Source organism: Suncus etruscus, chromosome 4 (assembly GCF_024139225.1).
Source record: "Suncus etruscus isolate mSunEtr1 chromosome 4, mSunEtr1.pri.cur, whole genome shotgun sequence".
Lineage (NCBI taxonomy): Eukaryota > Metazoa > Chordata > Mammalia > Eulipotyphla > Soricidae > Suncus > Suncus etruscus.
Window position 1 is genome coordinate 50829348 of NC_064851.1, and position 26863 is coordinate 50856210.

Below are 26863 nucleotides of genomic sequence, written 5' to 3' on the forward strand. Positions count from 1 at the left end.
TCACCTCCCCAACCATCATCAAACAAGTTAAATAATTTGCGATGCAGGAGGCACTACTTTATTAGATTCTTAATGATTGTCTCTCTAGGTCACTTTGGCCAATCACTCAACAGACTTCCAAGCATTTGAACCCAAGGTTTCTGTATGACACTTCATAGAATTCATTGAGAGACTCCACTCTCAATCAAAGGCACTCAACTGACCTAGAGACACTTCAGATGATTAGATTGGCCTTCTTTTCTTTTTTTCCTTTATTTTATTTTAGAGATTTTGGTTTGGGGGCCACACCTAGTGGCACTCAGAGGTTACTGAATTCTGTGCTCAGAAATCATTTCTGGCAGGCTCAGGGGACCATATGGGATGCCAGGGATCGAATCTGGGTCAGCCGCATGCAAGACAAACACTCCCTACCTCCCTGTGCTATTGCTCTGGGCCCTGTTTCTCTTTTTTTAAGCCAAAGTTAGTGTGGCCAGGTTAAGACAGGAGCTGTTCATGGAGCACCATCCATAGGTGTAAATGGCTCCACCTTTAGGTCAGACCACCATAGGGTATCTGGTGAGTGGGAGAATGTACTAGAAAGTCAGTCTGTGGCAGTTTGAGCATATGCATCTGAGAGACTAAACCTATCTGTTCCCACCCGGACCAGAGAGCATGTGGCTCCAGGGGAACCAGAAACACTTAGGTAGAAGGAAGCTTGTTACCCGAGAAAGCAGCGAAAGTGAGCACCCTGTCTTTTTCTGTGGATTTCTCATACCAGGCAGAAGAGGTGCTTTGAACACCAGGCAGAAGGGGAGCAAGCACAACTGGTGACACAGGGTTTAGGGGAAAAGGAGTTGTTTCTTATATAGTCTCCAGGTCACTTGGAGACTGTTTCCTTGAGTCTAGAGATCATGAGAGAAAGGGAAACTTTTCCTACAATGGTCCCTAACAGAAACCAAAAAGTAACATGCGATGAATGAACTCTATGCACCCCAGTTGGGTTGGGCTTTAATGCAGAGCTGACATTCAAGAGTCTCTACATTCCACTTCGTAGAAACTGATCTAGACCATTTCCCTGACGTCTAAACAGGACGTACTTTCCCCTTCCTCCCAACTTGAAAGGGATTCTCAAAGGCTACGTACAGGAAGCTTGGGTGTGATGTAGCAATCTGCAGAATTTACAGCCTTCCTTCCCTCTTGTCAGTATGTGACCCTCTGATCTCTGGCTTCCTCGCCTTCTCACCTCAATCCAAACACGAGGCAAGGAGATGCAGATATTTGCAGGCTGAGCTGAGCGTGAAGCAGGCACGCAGAAGAGGAGTAGGTGAGGTAGGGATCAGGGTTGGGATAGATCGTGCAGAAGAAACAAGCTGCCAGAAAATGAATGCAGGGGCAGCGAGCGAGCAGAGCTGCGAGCAAACCCAATGCCTTAGCTCGGGCTCTCCTGCTGGCGGGCCAGCGCGATGCGGCTCCAGCAGCAGGTGGAATCTGAATTCTCATCTCCAGATACAACTCAGACAGAGAGACAGGAATGGGGGCAACGAAGGGTCACGTCGGCCCCGCAGGGCCGAGAGTGGTGGTACGGTACGAAGGCATCATCTCACTCTCAGCCATGGTTGGGGCTGGCTCTCGGGTCACTATTCACCAAGATAAATGCAAAAGACCAATTAAGGTCTGACCTGTGCATTGGGAGGCCGACGTCGGGGTTGGGAGTGGAAACCAATTAATGAGCCCGAGTCCCCGAATTCCTGCCGGGGCTGCATCCCCACCCTGAGTCCCGCGTGCCCCGCTCTGGACCCTGGACTTGAGGGGCAGGGGGTCGTCCAGCTTCAGCGCGGAGGGCCGGGCGAGGACGAGCCTGCCGGGAGGGCGCAGCGCCAGCAGCCCACGGAACCCAACTGTTTGCTGCCGGGCCAGCCCGGGAGTAGGTGGGAGCATTCACGCCGCGAGGGGGGCAGCGGGGGTCGAAAACGCGCTGCCCCGAAGGCGGAGCACAGGTGTCAACGCCGCTGCCACCAGGTAGCCAAGGGCTCTCTTCCCCATTCCTGCTCCCCACCACCGGGAGCTTAGGTCGCTTCCCGCTGGTTGCGGGTCCGGGGAGCGGGAGCGGGACCCAGGCCGCCCCCCACCCCCAGCCCAGCCCCGAAGCATCTCGGCTTCTTCTCGTCCGTGCTCCCTTCATCCTCCTCTTTCCTTCCCGGCGCGACCCTTTGCCCCAGATGTGACCCCCAGTGCAAAGGTGTTGGCGCTGAGCGGCCGGCGGGGGTCGCGTGATGGATGGCCCTGGGGTCGGGGCGGTGCACGCGTGCACCGTTGGCCCTGGAGAATGGGAAGGGAGGGGAGGTCCCCGAGGACTGCGGGTCGCCGCGTGGGGGGTCACCCCCCCAGGATCGCGACCTCCGCTAGGATGCAAGGTGACGCGGGCCGCCGAGGCTCGCCCCCTTCGGGCCCCGGGGCCCCGGGCTGTGTCTTCCGAGCCCGTAAAGTTTGGAGGCGCGGGCGGGCTCCCTGCCCTGCTCCGTTACCTCTGCGGGGTCTGTGCCGCCGCCGCCGCTGCCAGGGCAGGACAAAGGCTCATTAACACGTGATGGGACCGCGCTTCATAAATGGGACCCGAGCGCCAGGCAGCCAGAGCCGAGCGCCAGCCGGGAGAGAGAGAGAGGGAGAGAGAGAGAGAGGCAGGGACAGCTCACGCCGGGCCAGTTGGGGAGGAGCCAGCGCGGAGACCCGGGAAGGGGAGAGAAGAGAAGAGGCTCGCGGGACTGCCGGAGCGCGGGGGCCCCTCGCAGCCACTGTCGCGGGCGGTGCGGACCTCCCGACGCCGGCACACCCCGCGCCGCCCTACCTAGCCGCGCCCGCGTCCACCGCGACCACCTCCGGCTTCTCCGCCTCCACCTCTCCGGGGCGCCCGCGTTGCGGGTGCGTTTCTGCGGCCCAGGACTGGGGGCATCGGGCTCCCATCGGGCTACCCGCGAGTCGCGGGGTTGGGGCGGGTGGACGTTCGGGGTTCGGGCTGGGAAGCCCTTGCCCCTGGGGCTGGCGTGGCGGACGGTGGCTGCTGGATGGAGCTTTTCCACCCAGGACTGGGGGGAGCGAAGGGTAAGGCCGAGCGGAGTTGCTGCTGTGTTTGGAAACATTCCCCTCCCACCCCTGCTTCACGCCCTCTAGGGTCCTGACCGGCGTGGTCCCCAAGTGTCCTTCGTAGTTGTTGAGGGTGTGAGTGAGCGACTCGTGCGTTGGTGTTTACTGAGCGCTGGAGGTCCCCAGTCTGTGCACCCTGGAGTGTTGCTGCTACTACGTCTGGGGGGATTCCTGCAAAGCTATAGTGGTTGTGCGTGCGTGTGTGCGTGTGTGTGTGTGTGTGTGTGTGTGTGTGTGTGTGTGTGTGTGTGTGTGTGTGTGTGTGTGTGTGTGGCCCGAGCTCAGCATGCACGGAGGGGTCTGCTGGTAGTGAGGATGCGATTGTGCATGTTGGAAAAAACAGGCGCTTGAGTTAGTGCAGAATGGCAGGAAACCAATCCGCGATGGAAGCCTTCCTGGACTGAGAGATGGGGTTCTGCATCAGATCTAGATACTGTCTGAAGTCAAATAGGAAATAGCCTATAAAGAAAGGTATGTCGAATAATAAACTTTTGATATAGAATTTAAAAAATAAATAGAGCTCCAAGAACTGTCCTTCGAAGAGAAAAAAAAATTAATGTAGGTTGAACTAATCTCTAAATGTGAATGTCGAAAGAACCTTTTAAGTCCAAACTGGCCATTAGGTGGATGTGTTTGCTGTGATGGACGTGAAAACCGTCCCTAAGGTAGATGTGTTTACTGTGATGGACGTGAGAACTGTCATTTGGGCACCTGAAACTTTAACATGCATGTTTGACGTGCATGCCTTGCTTTTTAGTTTTTAAAATATGGAACATATGAGAAAGAATATTAATAACCTGTTAGTCATTTTGTCTCGTAATTTTTATTTTCCTTAAAATAAGAGCTATTTTTTCCTTTGTTGGTATTTTCATAGGATATTAGTATCCTCGGGCGTTTACTCCAGTAAGAGATTAGAAAAGATTTACTGGTTGTAAAGGTGTTGATCTCTATGGGTCCCAGGGCTTCTCATTTTTTATCACTGAGTTAATAGTGTTTGAACAATGGGGGATGCAATTTCTTAGCTGAAACTCAGTGGATATTGAGTATGATGACCACTACAATCAATCTATTTTGCAGAATATTGAGAAGCTCAGACAGCCAGCCTTTAAGGTTCCCCTAGGATTTGATCTGATTTAAAGTGTTGCTTTTCTAATCCCACCCTGTGGACAGTTTGCAAGGGAAGAAGCACTGAATGATTTTTTTTTTCTGTTCCTGTTTTTTCTGATTCTCTTTTCCTCCTCCCTGTCTTCTTAACTCATGTAAATTTTTTTAAACAGAGTAAAAGACAGGCATATATAGTTTCTTAAAGTGAGACCAATTATTTTCTGACTCTACCCATGAACAGAATCCTTACATTTCCAGAATTTTAAATGTTGCATATTGCAGGTGACCGTAGACACAAAAGCAGTTCCTGTAATTGGATAGGAGTCTTGATAAAGGACCTTTTTTTTTTTTTTTTTTTTTTCAAAACTAACCATTTTTAGAATATCAGAACTTACAATACATGGACTCTTTTTGTTCCAAAGATGTCTTTCCAACATGGAGCAATCATGGCTGAGATATGTATCAAGTGTGTGTGTGAGGGAGAGGCCTCATTGTGTTCCTAAGTCTCCATGTGAGAGTAGAATGACGCGTTGGGCTGGTGGTAGGGGGCACTCAGTTATGAGCTTTCAAAAATGAAAGTACTATGCCTGCAGATGAAGGCAAATGAGATGTTTGTGCTCCCAGTTTCAATTGCTAGTATCAGTATTTGTGCATTTGAAAGGAATGTGAAGCTTTGTTCCTTAAATAATCATAGGTGCGATTATTTAATTTGGCCTGTAAAGTTTTAAATGCTGGTGCAAATCCCATCTCACATTGGAGTGTTGCTTGCCTTGATGAGACACTGTTTTCTGTCTTTTTCTGTTACTCTTTTCCCAGTGGATTCTATGCCTCCCTGTCTCGCCTGAGACTGTTCTTCTCTAATAAGCCTAGCTGCAGGATCAGTATGTTCTTTTTGGCATTTCAAAATGTTAAAATACTGAAATTGGTAAATGTTACCAAGATGAAACGCCTGGAAATGAAATCCTCCAGCAGATCTATGATATTTGTGGCATATTGCAGTATCTTTCAAGAGAAAGCTTCTTGAATTGGTTTACCTGTTTTCTCAAGAAAGCAGCAGCCCCATTGATTGTGTTGATGAATGTCTAGCATGCAGTGTCAGTTTATTAAATCTCTAAAACCAATCCTGAGACATTCTTTAAAAACAATTGTAGGATGTTCTTATTTGCTTTAATTTCGAATTCACATTCATCATCAAGAAATTTAGATGCCTTAGTCTATATTACATATTGTGTATGCAATTAGAATTGGGATAATTTGTTGTATAAGAACAAACTGTTATTAAATGGAACTTATAATAGCAATTCATAGGTCACCACCCTTACCAAATGTTTTTTTCCAGAAAACAGTTGGCCTAATAAGGAAAGAGATTATTTCCCATAATGAGCTCCCCAGGAATACTACATAAGTGAGTGATACATTGCATTGGGATATTCCTACCAATACATGATGAGTAAAAGCAGATTGGGTTGCCTCATCTTGAATTTGGTTAATAAGATGTAGCCTGCCCTTGAGGTTGTTGCTTGTTGTTATGGGGCCATTGTGTTAGCTCAGTTGTTCAAGAAATATGGGAGAGCTTTCATTCCTGCAGAAAGATGCCATGCCACCACCAGTGTAAGACTGTCTCTTCTATTTTGTATTCATCATTTTCTAATTGGAATGACAAATCTGTGAGTGTGAAACCAGCTTGTGGCTTAAATAATTTATAATTCTGCTTTTGACTCTGAAACAAACTGGAACCAACATTCTTTTTTTTTGGAGAAAACAATTGTCTTAGGGACAGGTTCAGATATGGCATTCAGATATTATTTCAGAAGCTCTGATGAGTTCTCTTTTATTGTCTGAAGTTAGGTAGTAAAATTAATGAAAAAATAATTTATTTTGTGTTGCAGATTTTTGTTTTTTTACTTCCTAATTTTCTAACTGATTCTCTAGATCTTCCTAATCCTGTTCTTATAGTGTTAACATTGTGTTCTGATGGCATGGATCCTGTTTTGAGGGGTTTGGGGATTCAGCATACTGTCACTGAGTTTCTATTTAATTTTCACTAATCATGTAATTCTTAATTTTTATATTCTAAGAGCAATTAGTTTTGGTGCGTGGGCCACACCCAGTGATGCTCAGGGGTTACTCCTGGATATATGCTCAGAAATTGCTCCTGGCTTGAGGGACCATATGGGATCGCCGGGGCTCGAATTGTGGTCTGTCTTAGGCTAGTGCGGGCAAGGCAAATGCCCTACCATTTATGCCATCGCCCCCACCCCATAAGAGAAAATTAGACTAACTTTGGATATTGGAGTTCTCCAAAATATTTTCTGGACTAACAGAAACAATACATATTGAAAATACACATGGTAGCAGATTATAAGTATATCTATATTACATATATACATATACACACATATATATAATTGTATGATTTAAGATTATGGGGTGAATAAACACTTTAATACATATGTCCAAGCAAACGTTTTCATAGATTATATCATCATGACCCAAATAAAAGTTTGGACCTAGAACTATGCTCTCAAATGTGTGAATTTGGGGAAGTGCCAAACTCAAGGCATCTATACCTCAAGATGCTGAAGATGTGGCAAAAGGAAGTATCCAGTTGAAACCAAACAAGTTTGCTCTTATTTTCCAGGTCTGGTGAAAAAAACCTTTTTCAATGTAGAATACAACGATTCTTGCAGATATGTCAGAAAGACATAACCAAGTTGATTATACTATTTTATCATAAACATTGATTGATGGATGTAACAGTGTTTTTACCACTTGTTAGTCATTGATTAATTTTAGAAAGAAGTTTGGAAGAAAATATAGAAGATTATTACTTTATTACAAAATGAAAATTAACAGTTAAATTTATGACATTCAGTAATAATAGTCTAGAGTTATTACATAAAGCAGTGTGACATCACTATTGAAAAGTTTCATGGGTCATAGTTCTTCACTGGACAGGTGCCAGAAGGTTAAAACAAAAGTACATCTTTTTTAGTTTTTCTAGGACAATTGCATTTACAAATATATTGTAATGCCATTTTCATTGAGTTATATATATGTATATATATTAACATCAGTAAGTGATTTGCTATATTCTAATTCAGAAGTTTCATTTGGACAGGTTAATTTTAAATCTTGGTGATCACAGTTTTCCCAGTTCATTGTTATGTTTATATGAGTTTTGAGGGAAGAATTGTTACTCACCAAACCCAAGCAAATGGACCTGGCAAAATTATAAAAGTTATTTCTAGAATATTATGAATTTTTTTTATTCCCAGTGGAAAAATTTTTCAATCTTGCACTTCAAGAAAGCTTTCAAAGTGTTGCTTTGTTTTTTGTTTGTTTTGTTTTTGAATATGTGAGTTGAGATGGCTTAGATAGGAATCAATATTTTCTTAGTTAACTTATTCTTTAAACTATTATGGTATTCTATATTCTTAAATGTTTTATAAAGTGAAATTTGTGTTTTGGGGAAGCGAAGGATAATTTAAGTACTTTTCTTAACTAAAAGAGATTGCTAATAAGTTTTCTCACGAAGTATATTATTTATTACCTAATTTCTTATTTTTCCATTCCAATTTGGATTCTTGTTTAGAATTTGGATTTGTTGAACTAAGATTTACCAATTATCAATACAATTGCTAGTATTGATAATAATCAATATTGTTATCAATTCTCAATACTAAAGTTTTAAACTGCAAGTTATAAAGTATAAATTCCTAAATTGTATCATACAGTATTTGTTTTTCAATTTCTACTAGCTAAGTACATGCTACTACTTTTTTTTTTGGGGGGGTCACACCCAGCAGTGCTCAGAGGTTATTCCTGGCTCTGTGCTCAAAATTCACCCTGGCAAGCACGGGGGACCATATGGGATGCCAAGATTCGAACCACGGTCCTTCCAGATGTAAGGCAAATGCCCTACCTCCATGCTATCTCTCGGCCTCATGCTACTACTTTTTAAGGAAAAGCAAAGGCATTTCTAAAGATATGCTAGGCAATCTGTGTGGTAATTGAATATATACTCATATCCTTTCACAATCTGAGTATAATAATAGTATGTTTAATTACAATTAAAATATAAACAGGAAGCAATTTTTAAAGTTTATGTTTAAACATCAGGCTTTTCTTCTTTCTCTTATTATATCTTTACCCATTCTTTCAGATCATATATTTTGAGACGACAATTGAAATTAGTGTGTCTTATAAGTGAAAGTATCAAAGTATTAGGAGTTTTACATTTAAATAAAAAAATTCCTTCATGGGGCTGGTGAGGTGGCGCTAGAGGTAAGGTGTCTGCCTTGCAAGCACTAGCCAAGGAAGGACCGAGGTTCGATCCCATGGCGTCCCATATGGTTCCCCCAAACCAGGGGCAATTCTGAGCGTTTAGCCAAGAGTAACCCCTGAGCATCAAATGGGTGTGCCCCCCCCCCAAAAAACAAAAAAATTCCAATGTATTTTTAAAGAGTAAATATCTATTTCCATATAAGATATTTGAACTAGAAAATGTTATAATTTTACTTTTTGTTGGACAAACACATTTCTGTTTTTAACATAGCAAGAACACTAGTAATATCAAAAGTATTATTCTTTTTTCATCCTGTTTGATTTTTACTCCTTTATTTAAAAATACATCACCTTGACTTCATAAAAAGAACTTTAACTCACTCTGAGCTAAGTATTTTGGTTTATTCCAATGTGCATGAAAAATGGATAAAATTTTCAACTCATTTCAATGTATTGCTAGCAGAATTTGTAAATGCTTTTCTAGCTTTTGAAGAATTTGTGATGGTGAGCAAGCAATATGCCCATGGAAGAAAAAAAAAGCTAAACAACTCAATACATAAGCAAAGTAAGCAAAAGATTATCCAAAGAATTTTGTCTCTAATGTGTGGGAATTTGACTTTGATAGTACACAACTACTTTTTGAAATGTTACCTAATTCATTACAGAAAGAAATCTTTGAGTGGTTTTAGTTCTCAGCTAATTGTAAATAATCTGTGATCCATTTTTATTGATAAAATAATTAGAGAAGAGTCAACCTGTCCAGATTATCTTTACATAGATATATCCCAAAATATGCTTTGGGACACAGTTTCATCTTTTTGAAAGATACTAACCAGCTACAAGCAGTGTAAATTGCATACTTACCAGGATAATTCTGTAAGATAATTTGAGTGGATATGCATTATGTAAGTTTACTGCAGATTTTTCATAGAAGTTTGTTATTTTCTGGTTTCATTTCTGTGATAGATGGTTTGGGTAAAGAATAGACTCAAACATTTCCAGCTTAAAAACTTAAGCTGGAATAGTAATTACTTTTACTTCTTAAGCCATTTCCTCCTTGCTCCATCTATTTATATTCTGTAAAAATGAGTTTCTTTTTAATAACATTGAAAGAAATGACTAGCAAGCCTATCAAACTTATCATAGATTTTGTAAATAGAGTAGGAGAAAAATTGTATGAGATTCTTAAACTATGTCTGCATACTGTCTAAGTATATGCTACATTTTAAGTGACTTTGCTAGGCAGATATATGTTGGTGTTTCCTGAAAAGATGTAAAAAGAAACATGTTGAAGCTTAAAATCTTTTGAGTGGTCTGCCACCCCTTAAACTTTATTTGTAAGCTAAACTATTCCAGTCAAGTAGAATTACCTTGGGTTTAAAGATCTTTTGGAGATTACTGATTAGGAGCAGACTTCCTTAACAATCCATATCATTGATCTAAAATTCAATAGTCATAAAATATTCTTCCTTCTTATCTAACTGAATGTTTTTCACAGTTTGAAAAGAGTTCTCCCCCCCCATGCTTTGTCTTTCTCATAGGTCTCCATATATTAATATTTTGATTGCTCAGAATTGTATAACTGTACCACATAAACCCAAGGAAGAGGTTTGAACTTACATAAGTACCATATTTTTTTCGTACCATAAGACACACTTTTTCCCCCAAAGAAGTGAGTTGTATAGAATGAATATCACATGGAGCTGAAGCCTGAGTGCAGGGGAGGAGAGCATCTAAAAACTATGTGTGTTTTATAAAGAAAAAAAATATATATGGGACCTACTATGAGAATTATCTCACGGTTTTATGGTATAAAAATTTTGTACTTAGAGCCAAAGAGAAAACTTAATGGGCTGAGAGAGGATGTTTTGCATGAGGGAGGTACAAGTTCTATCCCTAGCGCCTCAGATGGTCCCCTGAATACTGCCAGAAATAACCTCCAACCACTGTACCAGAAGTAGCCTCTGAGCACTGCCAGTGTATTCCAAAACAAAACAAAAAATCTGTACAAGCTTCCAATTTGAAAACTTAGTTTATAACCATAACTGCAGAGTATTCTTTTGCATCTTTAATGAAACTCACTTCTTTCAGTCTTGATTGTACATAATGATTTGAATTTTAAAGCATATTTTCCATTTATTTCTCAAAGTGAGTACACTCTAAAATGCTTTTGTTTAACATTTCCACTGAAATACGTGATTCTTAAATACTCAATTTAAAAAAAATATCATCTTTGAATGGAACACAATAATTAAAATCTGGTTTTACATAATAACAAAAGTTGTTCAAAATTATTCTGATGAGAAAACATAGGAGCAAATCTGAATTATTTACAAAAACTATGGATTCTTAATTTCTGTAACTGCATAAATAATATTTTGTTCTCTTGTGAAATATTCCATTTTAGCCCCTATAATAATAGAAAATAATTTTCTATTCTTTCTCATCATAAAGTTATGACTTGTGTTGATTATTTCATATTTGAAAATTAGAAAGCCAAATGTTTCATAAAATAGAAATGAGTTGAGTGTTATTAGAAATGATTTTGGGCTTCTCAGACATTCCTTCTGACATTTTTTTATCTCTTAGCATAAATATATCATTTGTTCCTTAATAGAACTACTTTCCTTACTCAATATTAATTTCCTTCTTCATTCAGAATTCCAATTATTCAACATTTTATCAATACGTTAAATTTTCTTAATGCCCTTTTGCCCCAGAAAAGCAATTAGATACTTAGTTTTTGTTGGCGCTAGTAATAACCTGTTTAACCTTCTACAACATATTTTCTTATTTATGTCTAATTAGTTCACTTGTAAAATGCATTAAATGTTGTAGCAGCAGTTGTTCAACCAAAGCAGGAACTATGTCCACTGAATATAATAACAAATTGGTTCCCAGGGGCTTATAATATTCTCTCCATCTAGTGGTTGAATTTTTACATAACTTTCCTCAACCTTTGTTTTGAAAATGTGCTTGGACATAGATAAATATTCTCTTTTGGGAATGATCAATACATAATAACATTCATTTGAAAGAGGGAAAATGTAAATCATAAACAGTTTATAATTTGTCTTTAAAGGTTTATAAGAAACCTATAATTAGAATTCTTTTGAGGCTGTGCATATCACACAGGTCTCTTTAGATATTGTTTTATCATGAGGTTAAACATTGAGGCTCACAGAACATATTCAGGGTAAACAGTTAATCAGAATAAATAGAAGAATCAAAAGAAGATACTTCATCTTTGCTCACTTTTTTGCCATAAATATAATTTAATTTTTTTCTTATAGGGACCATCATGACTGTGCTAGGTATAGAGTGCAGAAGAGCCATACCTAACTGATGAACTGAAATTGAACACAGGGCCTTGCACATGCTAAGCATGTGATCTATTAAGCTGCTTTCTTGACCCTTACAGCTTCAATTTTATACTAAGAAGATCCAGGGATAAATTGTTGATTTTTTTTGTAACTTATACATTTGGATAATATTTTAGTTTAGTTTAGTTTTCAGATGGGAATTTATATACAACTAAGAAGAGTCAGATTAATGCCCTAGTAATCCACTGGCTTTATGCCAAAGAAATCTATTCAATACTAAAATCCATTTTGTAAGATATACCTGTCATGTTGCTAATGCAAGCCAATAAATTTTTAGAAACAGATATAGAGTATGGGACTTAACAGACCAGTCCCTATTTTAAAGGCATTTGATTTGAAAGGTTTAGATACCAAAAAAACCAATTCATAACAGCATTGACTATCATCTTTACTTGGTGCTCAAGAAAAGTGCTCAAAACACTTGTAGGCACTGGATTGACATAATTCATTACTATTTGGATACAAAACATTATATTCCTATTTTTATTTCTTATTTTATTAACTGTCTTTGATGCAGTATGGTGGATTGGAGGATCATTCCCCTTGTTTTTTGACCTAGATTCATTATTTAGTCAATATATATGAATAAGTCCCATTATACAGGACATATGTCTACAGACCTAGAATAAAGAATACACTCAAAAATGTCTTACAATAAACCAGTGAGACTGAGACCTGCATATCACCTACATTACTACTGTGGTCCAGTTCTGCACAGTATGGGCACTGACAGTTGACCACTCTCATTAGAACATTTTAACATTCACAAAGTCTAGTCTGCCTTGACCTCACCCAAGATTTTTGAAACTCAACATGGATAGTCATCTTCTGAGTCTATGAAAACTACTGCTCAAGGTTGAGTGATTCCAATTGATTTTTCTTTTTTCTATTTGAAGAATAAATGTGTTTTCCAAGAGCCATCATGTCTTAGTCAGGAGGAACCCTCTTCAATCTGCTGGTTTTGGAGAAACTACTATCCTTACTTTCTGTGTAGTGAAGACAAAAGATATACCTACATAAAATATAGTAGTGAAGATACATTAGATAGTATTTGTCAATAGTCACTGATATTCACAGAATCAATTCAGAGAGAAAAATTATTATTTATAACTGACTATACACTTTGTCCTTAAATGCCAAAATTGATCAAGAATTAATTGCTAATTTTGCAAAAACTTTTTATTCACGTTTCTTTCTTTCTTTCTCTCTCTCTTTTTTTTTTTTTTTGGTTTTTGGTTTTTGGGTCACACCCGGCAGTGCTCAGGAGTTACTCCTGGTTCTACGCTCAAAAAATCGCTCCTGGCAGGCTTGGGGGGACTATATGGGATGCTGGGATTCGAACCACCGTCCTTCTGCATGCAAGGCAAACGCCTTACCTCCACGCTATCTCTCCAGCCCTATTCACATGTTTCTTATTGAAAGTAATTAAGAATTGGAGTTTTCTATGATATACATTTAATCTCCCACATTTTCTTAGGATGTGAACCTAGAGAAAGAAGACAATATTTTGATGGACTTAATTGTTATGAGCATGAATTCAAAGAGAACATACACCTTCATTGAAGATTGAATCAGGGAATTGAAAGTCATCATTGGACAGCATGCTGTTGTTGGTAATGAATAATAAAACTGGCTTCTAGTGGGGCAAACTATTTATGTATTATTATATTGTTTTAACTTTTAATAGCAAACTCATATGCAATATGAGGAAAGTCTTATGGAATATTTTTGTATTGACAGGACTATTGAAAATTTTGTAGTACTATATTTGGGGGAAGTCTTTCAATCATGTTCAGTTACATTCTTCATATATTGTATAAAAAGGAATTTCACAAAAGGCACTTCATAGGAGATAATATCCAATTGTAGAACACAGTTAAGTATTAAATAAAAATATTGATATTATTAAATTGCCTTTGTGATAGCTTTTTCTTTTAATAGTAATTGATTCAATGCAGTTTAAAGTCATCATGTTCTGACTTCTGAAATTCAAGTTTTAATAAGCCTTTAAATGTGAAATAATTAGGTATACGTCAGTTTAAATTTGAACAGAAATGAAGAGTTTCGTATTGCGTAGTTAATATTAGCTTATATTTTTATTAAAAATTCTAATACTCACTCATATTGTTAGTAAGAATGGATCAGAGGAAATGGTGCATTTAATAAGTTTTCTTCTACATTGGAGCATATATAAAAACCTGAAGCTTTGAGAACCAATCAAGCATTACTAGCATAATGGAATTTTCTTTTATATATGAGAAAAGGAACTGACATTAATACAAGTAAGGAATATTATGTATTTTTGCATGACTTACCAAGATAATTAAGAAAATTATTTATTTCTCTTATAGATGATGAAAAAGTGACCAAACTGCTTTAATAATTATAACATTCTAATGGTTATGTAAAGGTTAAAAAAAAACAGCTGCCCATCCAGCCATGGCACAAGCATCATTCATCAAGTTAGAATGTTGACTCCTGAGATCTGCCATATTGAGGACATGACTTAGTCATAATGCAATATGAGTCAGCTAAAATTTTGTTTACTAAATTTTAGAGAAATGGAATAGCAAATACCTCTAGCACCTTCATTCTTCCTGGTGAACTTTTCCTAGGGCTCTTTTAAGAGAATTGCAAACAAATAATTAGTAAAATGTGTTTGTGGAGTGGGGTAGGAATAGTTAACAAAATGCTGGTACTTTTGCATTGATCTACTAGGTTCTGACCATTTTTGATAGTGTGGGCATTTCCTTGTTTTTATAAAGTATTTATAAACTTCAGATATTAGAAGAGGGACATGATGGGCTAAAAGAGCATGTGATTATATTAGGATCATCAGTCTCTATGCTTTTAGAGGATTTTCTGCTTTCCTGGACATGACAACTGACAGCAAGCAAATATTCTATTGTCTTGTCCCAAGACGCAGAGATGCTATGCAGGTCAGTATTGCAGAGATTTTGACGCCAGTTACAATAGTGATTAATATCTAAAACAAGCAAGGTCTTCAAGAGGCCAGGAAGACTAAAATAACCAGCTATTAAATTATACTGATATAGAGATGAATCTAATTCTATTTGAAGGCTTGCTGTGTGGACTGACTTCATGTCCAGCATAATAAGAACATAGATCATTTTACCCTTAATAGTTGCAGAAATAAATATATGGACTCTTGTTAGGTTATTTCTATAACTCCATACTAATGTTACTTTATTATGTTTATTTGATTATACCATGAAGTATAATTTGATGTTACATTTCAGTCAATAAGTGGAGAGATAGGAAAAAAGGTTGTAAAACTTAAGGTTTTTTAAAAAGAGTCAGCATACTATATTATTGTTTTAAAGGTCTGATTTATAGCTTTAATTGTTAGGATATGTTTGTGGCTTTTTAAAAACAAAATCCTAGGAAAATCTTCTTAAATGTCAGTCATTCATTAACTGTGTTAAAAATCAACTACTCCTTTAATAGATGCATCTACACACCTTGCTAGAAATTTCCAATTACGATTTTCTTAGTAGCAAACAAAAACAAAATTAATGTCATCATAGTCCCCCAAGGCCTAAGCTATATTACTCATGATCTCTCAGAAAAGCGCTCAATCCAAAAATATTAGATGGAAATTACTATAATAATCTAAATGTAGGAATAAAGGGAAGAATTAGCAAAATATATAGAGCAGTTTTCTTGTCATCACCCTATTAATTGATCAAATATCCTGTGCTCACTGATTTTTGAAATTAATAAGCTATTCTAACTATACTGTTTTTAAAAACATGCCTATTTTGTTAACTATTTTTAAAGCAATAAACTATTAATTAAATCATTTTTTAATTATTTAGTGTTTAGCAGAGTGAAATTCTCTGTCTCACAACCACACCATGCCCAGAGTCAGATTTTTAACTAGTTAGTTTGTTTTAAAGCATTGATATGGTAGATTGGGAGTACTTATTTGGTGATCTTAATATAGAGCATATAATTGAAGGTCTTTGTTCCTTTATATTAGCTCATACTATTAAGAAAGCATTTATGAACATTTCTGATAAAATTTTTTTATCCTTGAAGTCAGGACAGTAACATCTATCTTGTTGGCTTGGAGTAGGAAATTGTGACTTAATAAGTGTTCATCTTAATTATTGTTTACAGAGATGCTTTAATTCATCTTTGTAAAAAACTTGAGAATTGAATATAGCCTTAAGAGACAAAATGGAAGGTCTAGATGAGTGATAGTACAGTCAGTAAAACACTTGCCTTGGATGCAGTCATATTGTTCAATTCTCCATATGGTCCCCTGAGCTTGCCAGGAGTGATCTCTAAGTACAGACAAAAGCCCTGAGCATCTCTACATGTGATCCCTAAACGAAGAGAAAAGAGAGAGACTATCCTAGTCCATAGTTCATTCTTCAAACAATGCTTAGTCCAAAAAGCCAAAACTGAAGTCTGAGAGACATGGTTTCACTAACAGCTCTTTATCTACTCAACAATTACTCAGCATCTAATTACTTCAATCTCCTCAGCATTTGAAACAGAGATTATAAATAAGCACCTGACAACTTAATCATAGAATATATGTAAAGTGTCTCAAATGCCTGGAATGTAATAGATGTCAATGAAATTTCTTCCTCTTTCATCCAGGTATATATTTTCTATTTTCTGTATCCTTCTAAGAGCCAGAAATTTAATCAGAAGCTTATGTTCTAACTAAGACAATGAATTATCTTAAAATAGAAATAATAATATATATTATAAGCCATAGTACTTAACAATGAGAGTTATTTTTTGGGACTTAAATTTTATGTCAGGCACTATATTAAGTGCTTTACATGTAATTTTGAATTGAGTGTTCAAGACAATAATGTTATTTAGATATATTGTCATTCTCACAGATAAAATACTAAGGCTTATCACTACATATTCAAGTTCTGGTCTGACAGTAATCTTGATCAGCTAACTTGTAATTCAATGTAATATCTATTATGGATGTTTTGGTTAGAATGAGAAGGAATAGAAGGAAGATAGTAGAACAAGATAGTCTTAGATTAGAAAAATGGTGCATTATAAGAATCTAAGAGCAACTCGACCATTACTGTTCAAAATAATATACACAAAATATTAGGCATTTGCATGTGACTAGTTTTCATAAAGAATAGTTTGATATATTAGATTAAATCAAAGAACTATTAAAATTTCACAATTTGTATTTATCTTTTTGCCTGAGTATTGGAAAATTTAAAATTCTAGATGTGACTTAATTTGCATTTTTACTGGAGAAAACTACTCTAGAACCAAATCTCTGGGTTTATTCAGGCTCTGCCATCTACTAACAATGTGAATGACAAATTGCTATCTCTATGCTTGTCATTTATTTGTAACGTAGGGATAATAGCAACATACATCTCATGGAGCCATTATAAAAAGCAACAATTTAATACTTGTAAGATTATCAGAATGCAACCTACGTACACTAAACTCACAACAAATGCTTAAAAAGGGAAAACCAACAAGACTTTGCAGTATACATGGAATCCATGAAGGCGATGCAGTTGTTTAGGGTTAGTTTCAAGCTGAGAATTTGCACTACTAGGAAGATTTGCAATACCACCCAAAAATGTGAAAAAAATGATATATTCAAAGATACCTCACTGCAATATTATTTGTAATAGCAAGAGATAATAAGCTAAACCTTTGTCTATGGGAGCTGATCACATTCATCTAGCAGATCCAAAGGCAGCTGTTAAGTGGGTGGAAGTTTAGGGACAGCTTTTGTATACTAGTATGCAAACATACACCTTTAAGAAGAAAGGCAAGGTAAATCCAGAATTAATGCATTAATGCTTGCTTAAAATAGAGTATTAATAATTAGCTTAAATATTCATAGAGCATTTCTTTAAAGAGCAGCAAGAAATTTCTTGCCTCTGAGGAGGAAAAGTTGGTTTGGATACAGGGATGAGAGACTCTATTGTGTACTATGTGCATTTTTTTACCAGTGGGATATATACATATAAACAATCAACACTTTAAATAAATTTATTTTTAATTTTGAATCAGCAGGAACAAGTTTGCTATCTGAGAAGGCAATATGCTGGAGGTCATGGACTGGCTCTTAATAGCTGCTCAAAAACGTGGAGTTCACTCTGTAATTTTCAGGCCATGTATTCGTTGAATTAATTATCTTTCTCACCTATCATTTTAGAAGGGATAAAAACCTTAACAAGAAAATTAAATCACTGTTTTAATGTACCAGTTAATAAAATCCAATTGTCTTTTATTAGGTCACATGAGTTTTTCTAAGTGACCCAGCTCTCAGCCCTCTTTCTCTTTGATCATGCTATTCAGTAAGTCACATAAGGAAAAAGTATGTGAACTCACGATCAAAAGATAAGATGAAGCCTGTACAAAAGAAAAGGCATAAACTGAAGAAATTAATTTTGTGGAATGGGAAAGGCAATTCCAGAAATTTCCAGAAATGGAGGATAACTTTGTCACAAGTTAAATTGAATTGAGAGCTTGGAAATGAGTATTTGGGGCAGAGGAAGAGGTGAAAAAAGAGGGGAAGGGAGGAGGGCAGATACCTGTAATCTAAGGAGCAGCAAATTATTTTCCAGGACTATTGTGTCAGAATTGGAGGATGGCATGCCAGGACTTTTAAGAACTCTCTCACAAGTGGTATCTCCCTTCCATGTCTCTCTGACATGGCACAAGCATTGATAGATAAATAAGTGCTTTGAAGATCTTAAGTTTTCAAAGAGAAAATTTAAGAATTAGTCCAATAGTAGGGACCATAGGACATTCTTTGGATAAGGTGAAGACATGATATAGATCAGATAGATGAGCAAACAAGGAAGCAAAAAATGCTCCAGAGTTAGTCATAGCTGGGCTGTAGTTGAGGGCTTGAGAGATTCATAGTACAGGAACTGGACTATTAGATTTGATCTTTCAATTTTCCATCTTTATATATTTTTAGCAACTCATCTGCACACTACCTTAACCTATGTGGACTTAGTGAACTCTGAGCACACACTCAGTATCTGTGTGGTTAGACTCTAGGTTCGTGCTTCTAGTCAGGCTATTCCCAGACTTCTGTGGACCCTATTCTAGGACAGTGCATAGAAGGTATGCAGACAGAGCAGGGAAATTAAAAAAGTCATCAAAGAGGATTCAGGCTCCTTGGTTTAGGAGTGCCTTATGCTGCTAATTACAGACATCTCAGGAGCATGAAAGAGTGAAGGGAGCCCAGTTGTATTTGTTCTGCTCATTATGTAGTAAGATACTACTAGTATTCTTGTTTGCTTCTTGTCCAAGCTGTCTGTGTCATTTGGCTCCTTCCAATAGGCAGCTTTCATTTATAATACCAGGAACTAAATAGAGCATTTTCTTGCATTGGACAGTTTTAAAACTAGTTACCTTGACTCAACTTCTTATTTTTCATGATTATTAAGAGAGTGATTTTCTTTTTTATTTTGAAATACACTGATTTAGCGCCCTTGTGATGTGCCAGGAATTACTCTAAATTCTATGAGTAAATACTGATAAGTATTTTTCCCTCCATGATTTTATAATCATTAAGAGGGAAAAATATTCATAAACAGATGCAAGCACAAAGAAACAAAATTTAGTTAAGTGCTATTATAAAAGTCTTTCTGTTTTAGGAGCCAGAGACTCTTGATACCAACTGTAGAAGAGCAAAGCTCTCAGAAATAGTAACCCCAAACTGATGAGGAGGAACTGGCCAGGGAGAAAGGGAGTAAAAGATCGTGGTAATAGGAAATATTGGGAGCAGAAGGAGCAAAAGCAAGCTAAATTGAAATGAATTTGGTGTGTCTGGAGAATTGAATCTCTGATGAGGTCAAAATGACAAAGCCAGAGCTATGGAGAGAAAGATTGGAGAGAGGCAAGAACTTGATAACTAACTAGATTTCATCCTGAGATAAGGTGATATGCACGGTACCCTTCACTAACAATAGTGCAAACCACAGTGTATAGAAGGCAAAATGGGAGGGAGAGAATGCCTGCCCCAGAGGTAGGTTGATGGGTGTGGAAGGGAAACGGTACATTGGTAGCAGGAAATGTTCATGGGTGAAGGTAGTGTACATTATATGAGTGAAATTCAATCATGAGCAGCTTTTTAATCATAGTGTTTAAACAAAAGGGGGAAAATGAGGGGCCGAAGTGGTGGCACAAGCGGTAGGGTGTCTGCCTTGCACGTGTTAACCTAGGACGGACCATGGTTTGATTCCCCTGTGTCCCATATGGTCCCTCAAGCCAGGAGCGATTTCTGAGCACACAGCCATGAGTAAACCCTGATCGTCACGGGGTTTGGCCAAAAAAAAAAAAGGAGGGGGGAGGAAGTGCAGAGAATTGGAGACAAATGATAAAGGGTCAGATCTGAAAGGAATTCAGCTATGCTCATCTGGGACGCAGAGCAGAGCTGCTTTGAGGAGGCTGTAGAACTAGAGACTGAAAGGGAAGCCTTGGGAGCAAATTTGAACTGGGTCTTTAGGGCAAAGAGGTTGAACCAGAGAGTCATGTCATCCACCATAAATCATGCAATGATCATTCCAGCAGCTATTAGGCCATGATCAAAAGGCAAGAGACATGGAACAGAAGAAAGCATGTGGTGAGGTCAGTGCTTTAGGTCTAGGAAGTTGTGAGGGTCAGCCAACCTATAGGGAGTTAGAATTTGAAAAAAATGGGCCATGTTTTTTTACTTTGTGTCTTTGGTGCACTACTTAAACAGGTGCCTTATCTATTATATATTTCCTAGCCCAAGAGCCACTTTACTTTTTTTTTTAATTGTGATAGGATTTTGTGCATGAAATATTTCAGTGCCACATCCTCTCCATTCATTCCAGTGTTATCCACCCCATGGTAAGCTTTCTACTGAAGATCATATCATTTCTGGCCTTTCAGCATTTGGTGTTCTCCTTTATATTTCTTTATATCTCACACATGAGATCATTTTTTTTAGATTTTTAAAAATTATTTTCTTTTTCATTCTTCCTTCCTTCCCTCCTTCCTTTTTCTTTTTTCCTCTTTTCATCCTTTCTTCTTTCCTTTCTTTCTTCTTTTCTTTTTATTTTCTTTCCTTCCTCCCTTTTTTCTTTTTCTCTTCCTTCCTTTCTTTTTCTCTTATTCTCTTTTTCTTTCTATTTTCCTTCCTCTCTTTCTCCCTTTCTTTTTCTTTCTCCCTTTCTTTCCCTTCCTTCCTTCCTTCTTTCTTTCCCTTTTTCTTTCCCTTTCTTCCTTCTTTCTTTTTCTTTCTCTTTCTTTCTTTCTTTCTTTCTTTCTTTCTTTCTTTCTTTCTTTCTTTCTTTCTTTCTTTCTTTCTTTCTTTCTTTCTTTCTTCCTTCCTTCCTTCCTTTCTTTCTTCCTTCCTTCCGTCCTTTCTTTCTTTCTTTCTTTCTTTCTTTCTTTCTTTCTTTCTTTCTTTCTTTCTTTCTTTCTTTCTCTCTTTCTCTCTCTTTCTCTCTTTCTTTCTTTCTCTCTTTCTTTCATTCTTTCTTCCTTTCTTTCTTTCTTTCTTTCTTTCTTTCTTTCTTTCTTTCTTTCTTTCTTTCTTTCTTTCTTTCTTTCTTTCTTTCTTTCTTTCTTTCTTTCTTTCTTTCTTTCTTTCTTTCTTTCTTTCTTCTTTTTGGTTTTTGGGCCACACCCAGTGACACTCAGGGGTTACTTCTGGCAATGCACACAAAATCGCTCCTGGCTTGGGGGACCATATGGGATGCCGGGGATCCAACCGAGGTCCGTCCTGGTTCAGCCACGTGAATATGATGATGATAAGGCTGGAGCAGTGGTGCAGCAATAAGGCATTTGCCTTGCACGCGGCTGATCCAGGACAGACCTCGGTTCGATCCCCAGCTCCAGCCCCACACTTTTATTTTTTTCATATAACTGAGTAGTATTCCTCCTATTTGCTGTCTGTATACTAAGATTTTCTTATCCAGTCATCTGTTTGTAAACACTTGGGTTGCTCCCAGATTTTGATTATTGTGAATAGTGTTGCAAGGGAGATGATTTTTTTGACCACACCCAGTGACGCTCAGGAGTTATCCTGGCTATGCACTCAGAAATTGCTCCTGGCTTGGGGGATCATATGGGACACTGGAAGATCGAACTGCAGTTCATACTAGGCTAGTGCTGACAAGGCAGACACCTTACCGCTTCGAGCCACTGCTCCAGACTGGAAGATGCATTTTTTTTTTTTTTTTTTGGTTTTTGGGCCACACCCGGCAGTGCTCAGGGGCTACTCCTGGCTATCTGCTCAGAAATAGCTCCTGGCAGGCACGGGGGACCATATGGGACACCGGGATTTGAACCAACCACCTTTGGTTCTGGATCGGCTGCTTGCAAGGCAAACGCCTCTGTGCTATCTCTCCAGGCCCCTGGAAGATGCATTTTAAACAAACACTTTATGCTAGTAAAGCCTATTATCCTAAAGTACATTTTGAAACAAAATCAAGTTTTTTTAGTTTTAGTAACTGTAAAAGAATTGACCTCTCCTCTTGACCATTTTTTCCCAGCTCTTTTTTCCTGAAAGACATTGGCTGCTGTCTTTTTCTTTATTTTTTTCTTTTTTAAATTGAATTAGCATTACGTTATGAGTCAACCAGTTTTAGTGCTTTAGTTTTATGTTAGTTCAAGTATATGTTACCATACCACAACCATCACCCAATTTCTAATATTTCCTCACCACAGACCCTTCCTTTCCTCTGCTGTACTCTTAGTGCATGGGTTTATAGATTCACTGTGGTTGCAACCATTCCCTGACTTTGCTTCTCTTTTCTCAAATATGAATAAGATATCTGATACTTATCTTTCTGTAATTTATTTCATTAAACATAACCCCCTCTAGTTCAATCCTTGTTCTCAGAAGCAAGATTTCATATTTTTTTATAAAGTTATGTCTTCCACCCAGTGGTACCATGTATGCATGGCACACTGGGAAAAGCAGTCTGGCAGCACTATTTATTAGCACCTCTTCTCAGGGTGAAAGTTCTTGGCCTTTCCATGAGCCTTAGTGCCAGCCTGCTCACCATGATATTTTTCTGCATTGGTATAGATATTTTAAAAGTTTTCCTCAGCCATGGCTTAGTTTAAATCCTTCGTGTGAGTGAGGAAAATTTGCCTGACAAATCAGGACCAGAACCCAGGTTTTTATTCATGGCCATGTGCTTGCTCTTCCTTCCTTTTACCCTTCACAACTAGATCACATAACTCAGTCCTAAAGTCCATACTGTCTAGAACTTTGGTTGGTTAGTATGCTTCATCTGACCCATGTGACAAAAGGGTGATATCTTTCTTGAAAGGATAATGTGATAGCAGCTGCTCTCCTTCTCCCCAAAGGCTGCCACCTGTTGTATATAATGAGTTCTCCAAACACAACAGTTAAATAAATGCCATACCTACAGCATGTTTCTTTCAGCTCTATTCTCACGCACTAGAGATCTAAATTGGAGTCACAACTTGACTTAAATTCCTAGGACTTAATGAAACAACAGAACCATAACATGCATTGTCTGGCAGGTACTACAAGATCCAACACAGGGTAACATTTCTCAAGCTCAATGGTGGATTTACTTTGTTGAATGAATGCTGTTCAGAGATAGAAATGCAGATTCATGAGGGCAACACACTTTGGGGTAGGTTTTTGCTTCCTTCTGAACAGTCTCATGATTCAGCTTCTGTATTTTCCCTCCCATTAGGATTCTCTGCTAAGGATCTCTTTCCCAGTCCTCCCCTAGTCTAACAGAAGTTAGAGGTGATGAAGTCGATCCTAGATGGGCTTGCAGACACCACCTTCCGCACCATCACCACTGACCTCCTCTATGTGGGTTCCAATGACATCCAATACGAAGACATCAAAGGTGACATGGCTTCCAAATTAGGATACTTCCCACAGAAATTCCCTCTGTCTTCCTTCCGGGGAAGTCCCTTCCAAGAGAAGATGACTGCAGGAGACACCCCACAGCTGGGCCCTGGGGCCGACCAGGGGAACATCACTGAGTTCTTCAACAAGTCCCTTTCAACCTACAAGGAAAATGAAGAAAACATTCAGTGTGGGGAGAACTTTATGGACATGGAGTGCTTTATGATTCTCAACCCCAGCCAGCAATTAGCCATCGCTGTGCTGTCCCTTACACTGGGTACCTTCACAGTGCTGGAGAACCTGCTGGTGCTGTGTGTGATCTTGCATTCTCGCAGTCTTCGCTGCAGACCTTCCTACCACTTCATCGGCAGCCTGGCTGTGGCAGACCTCCTGGGGAGTGTCATTTTTGTCTATAGCTTTGTTGACTTCCATGTGTTCCACCGCAAAGATAGCCCCAATGTGTTTCTTTTCAAACTGGGTGGGGTCACAGCCTCTTTCACTGCCTCTGTAGGGAGCCTATTTCTCACAGCTATTGACAGGTACATATCAATTCACCGACCCCTGGCTTATAAGAGGATCGTCACTAGGCCCAAGGCTGTGGTAGCCTTCTGTCTAATGTGGACCATAGCCATTGTGATTGCTGTGCTGCCTCTCCTGGGGTGGAACTGCAAGAAACTTCAATCAGTTTGCTCTGACATCTTCCCACTCATCGATGAGACCTACCTAATGTTCTGGATTGGGGTCACCAGTGTGCTATTGCTGTTCATTGTGTATGCATACATGTACATCCTCTGGAAAGCTCACAGCCACGCAGTCCGCATGATTCAGCGAGGCACCCAGAAAAGCATTATCATCCACACATCAGAGGATGGCAAGGTCCAGGTGACCCGGCCAGACCAAGCACGCATGGATATCAGACTGGCCAAGACCCTGGTTCTAATCCTTGTGGTTTTAATCATCTGCTGGGGCCCCCTGCTTGCGATCATGGTATACGATGTCTTTGGGAAGATGAACAAGCTCATTAAGACGGTGTTTGCTTTCTGCAGTATGCTCTGCTTGCTCAATTCTACCGTGAACCCCATCATCTATGCTCTGAGGAGCAAGGACCTGAGACATGCTTTCCGGAGTATGTTCCCCTCATGTGAAGGCACAGCACAGCCTCTTGATAACAGCATGGGGGACTCAGACTGCCTGCATAAGCATGCCAATAATGCAGCAAGTGTTCACAGGGCCGCAGAGAGCTGTATCAAGAGCACAGTCAAGATTGCCAAGGTGACCATGTCTGTATCCACAGACACGTCTGCTGAGGCTCTGTGAGCCCAATGCCTCCCTGGAAGTACAGGAAAAGAATTTTTTTTCTCTTTTTTATTTTTAAGAAGCTCAAAATCTAGACATCTCTCGTCTCCTTGGTCATATTTGTTTAGGCTTACTATGTTCAGTGCAAAGGTGATTGTCACCACAATCAACTATAAGTTCTCTAACATTTCAATAGTGTAGTATTCAAACTCAGTTTTTCTAGAGGTTTTTAGTGGAGAGAGTGTGATTTCAACATCTCAAAACATCCTTTACTGAAGTTTTAACAAAAAAGGAGTGATATTTTTGACCATTACAATTTGAAGTCTAAGTAACTATAGAAAAAAATTGCATCAAATGACTACTGCCTTTGTAACCACACTTTCTTGATAATGTGTAATGTTTTTGTCCATAAGTATCAGAGATGTCCATTTTTAAGACAGATATAGTACTTAACCTAGAGTATTTCGTAAAATGTATTGTGTCCCGTGAGTTGTGTATCATTGTTTATGATGTGTTATATAAAGTTGTCTAGTTCAGTAAAACTGAAGGGTAGACTTCTCAAAACAATGAAACATAAACAATGGGATATGCCAGTGAGACTACCTTTTCAAAAAATTAATCCCATGTTATAACTTTAAAGACCTTAATATTTTTTTTCAAATATCTATACTTAACACTTAAATAACCATAAAGGTTTATTTTTCTGTTACACAACAGGAAGAACTTGAAGATTATTCAAAGACCTGAGCAGAATTCTTTGATGCTTAAAAATGCATTAGCTCTGCACTACCACTGACATTGCTTACCTTCTGAACTGTTGCTGTTCTGTTGAGTGATGGACTCCAGAATGGAAGAGCAAAGGCATACTGACAATTTTGACTATCATCTGTGACTTTCTTTAGTATTTAGCTATTACTGGACTATTAAGACAGCATGTGTCAATCTTAATGTATATTGTTATCAATGTGCAATTGTTTACTTGAAGAGTTTGCATTCTTATATTCCAGGTATAAGTAGATTTTAAACCTGGGTAGCCAAATAAGAGTCTACTTTCCCCCTCAATTAAAAAGTATTGTCTGAATCAGTAGAATTATAACTGTGAGTGTGAATATAAATGTGTGTATGTGTGTTTTATCCTGTAACTGTTGCAGTAATGTTATAAAGTGATAAAACTGACAGTATAAACTGTACAATTTGCTGCATTCTTGCACATGAATTCAGTTTTTAAATTTGAGTTCTTCCAGAAATCATGCCAATAAGAATACTGGCCACAAATATGCAGAAAATACCTCCTACATACACAAGAGATTGAGTCAGGTACAATTAAATTGATCTTAGGTATTTCATAAGACTAGTATTTACCAAGGGGCAATCAATGACCATCATAGAAACAAAGGCCTGTATTTTCTGAGTCAATGTTGAAAAAATGAGAGGGCTTTGGTTTATGGGCACCCAATATTGATAAATTCCATGAAGATATGTCATTACAAAGGGAGCAGCATTTTCCCTATCATATGGGCAGGCAGGATAATCCTAGTATATATGGCAGTATGCATATTTGCTGAAGTAGGACTACTTGGTTGATATATGTGGGTAAGGATTCTGGTAAGATGGTGGGTATGAAAGAAAAGGGCTGTTAGGAGCTCTCTCTCTCACTCTCTCACTCTTTCTCTCTCACTCTCTCACTCTCACTCTCTCACTCTCACAATCTCTCTCTCACGCACACACACACACACACACACACACACACACATGCACAGATGCTATATGGCTGCTTCTCTGCTTGACTCAGATGCTCTTAGTGAGAACCCAT

The 26863-nt window shown here is 38.6% G+C and overlaps 1 protein-coding gene across 4 annotated transcripts; it reads left to right on the plus strand.

The window, feature by feature from the left end:
• Window positions 1–2637: 2637 nt before the first annotated feature.
• Window positions 2638–26537, plus strand: CNR1 (cannabinoid receptor 1). Of its 4 annotated transcripts, none has more exons than XM_049772245.1 (3): window positions 3014–3078; window positions 13372–13507; window positions 23591–26537. In XM_049772245.1, exon 3 carries the CDS (start codon window positions 23650–23652, stop codon window positions 25069–25071), a length of 1422 nt encoding a protein of 473 aa, XP_049628202.1. In that variant the 5' UTR covers window positions 3014–3078; window positions 13372–13507; window positions 23591–23649; the 3' UTR covers window positions 25072–26537. The 4 variants fall into 4 exon arrangements, with proteins under 4 accessions (XP_049628201.1, XP_049628202.1, XP_049628204.1 ...); XM_049772246.1 differs by lacking the exon at window positions 3014–3078 and adding an exon at window positions 3385–3591; XM_049772244.1 differs by lacking the exons at window positions 3014–3078; window positions 13372–13507 and adding an exon at window positions 2638–2898.
• The last annotated feature ends 326 nt before the right edge of the window (window positions 26538–26863 follow it).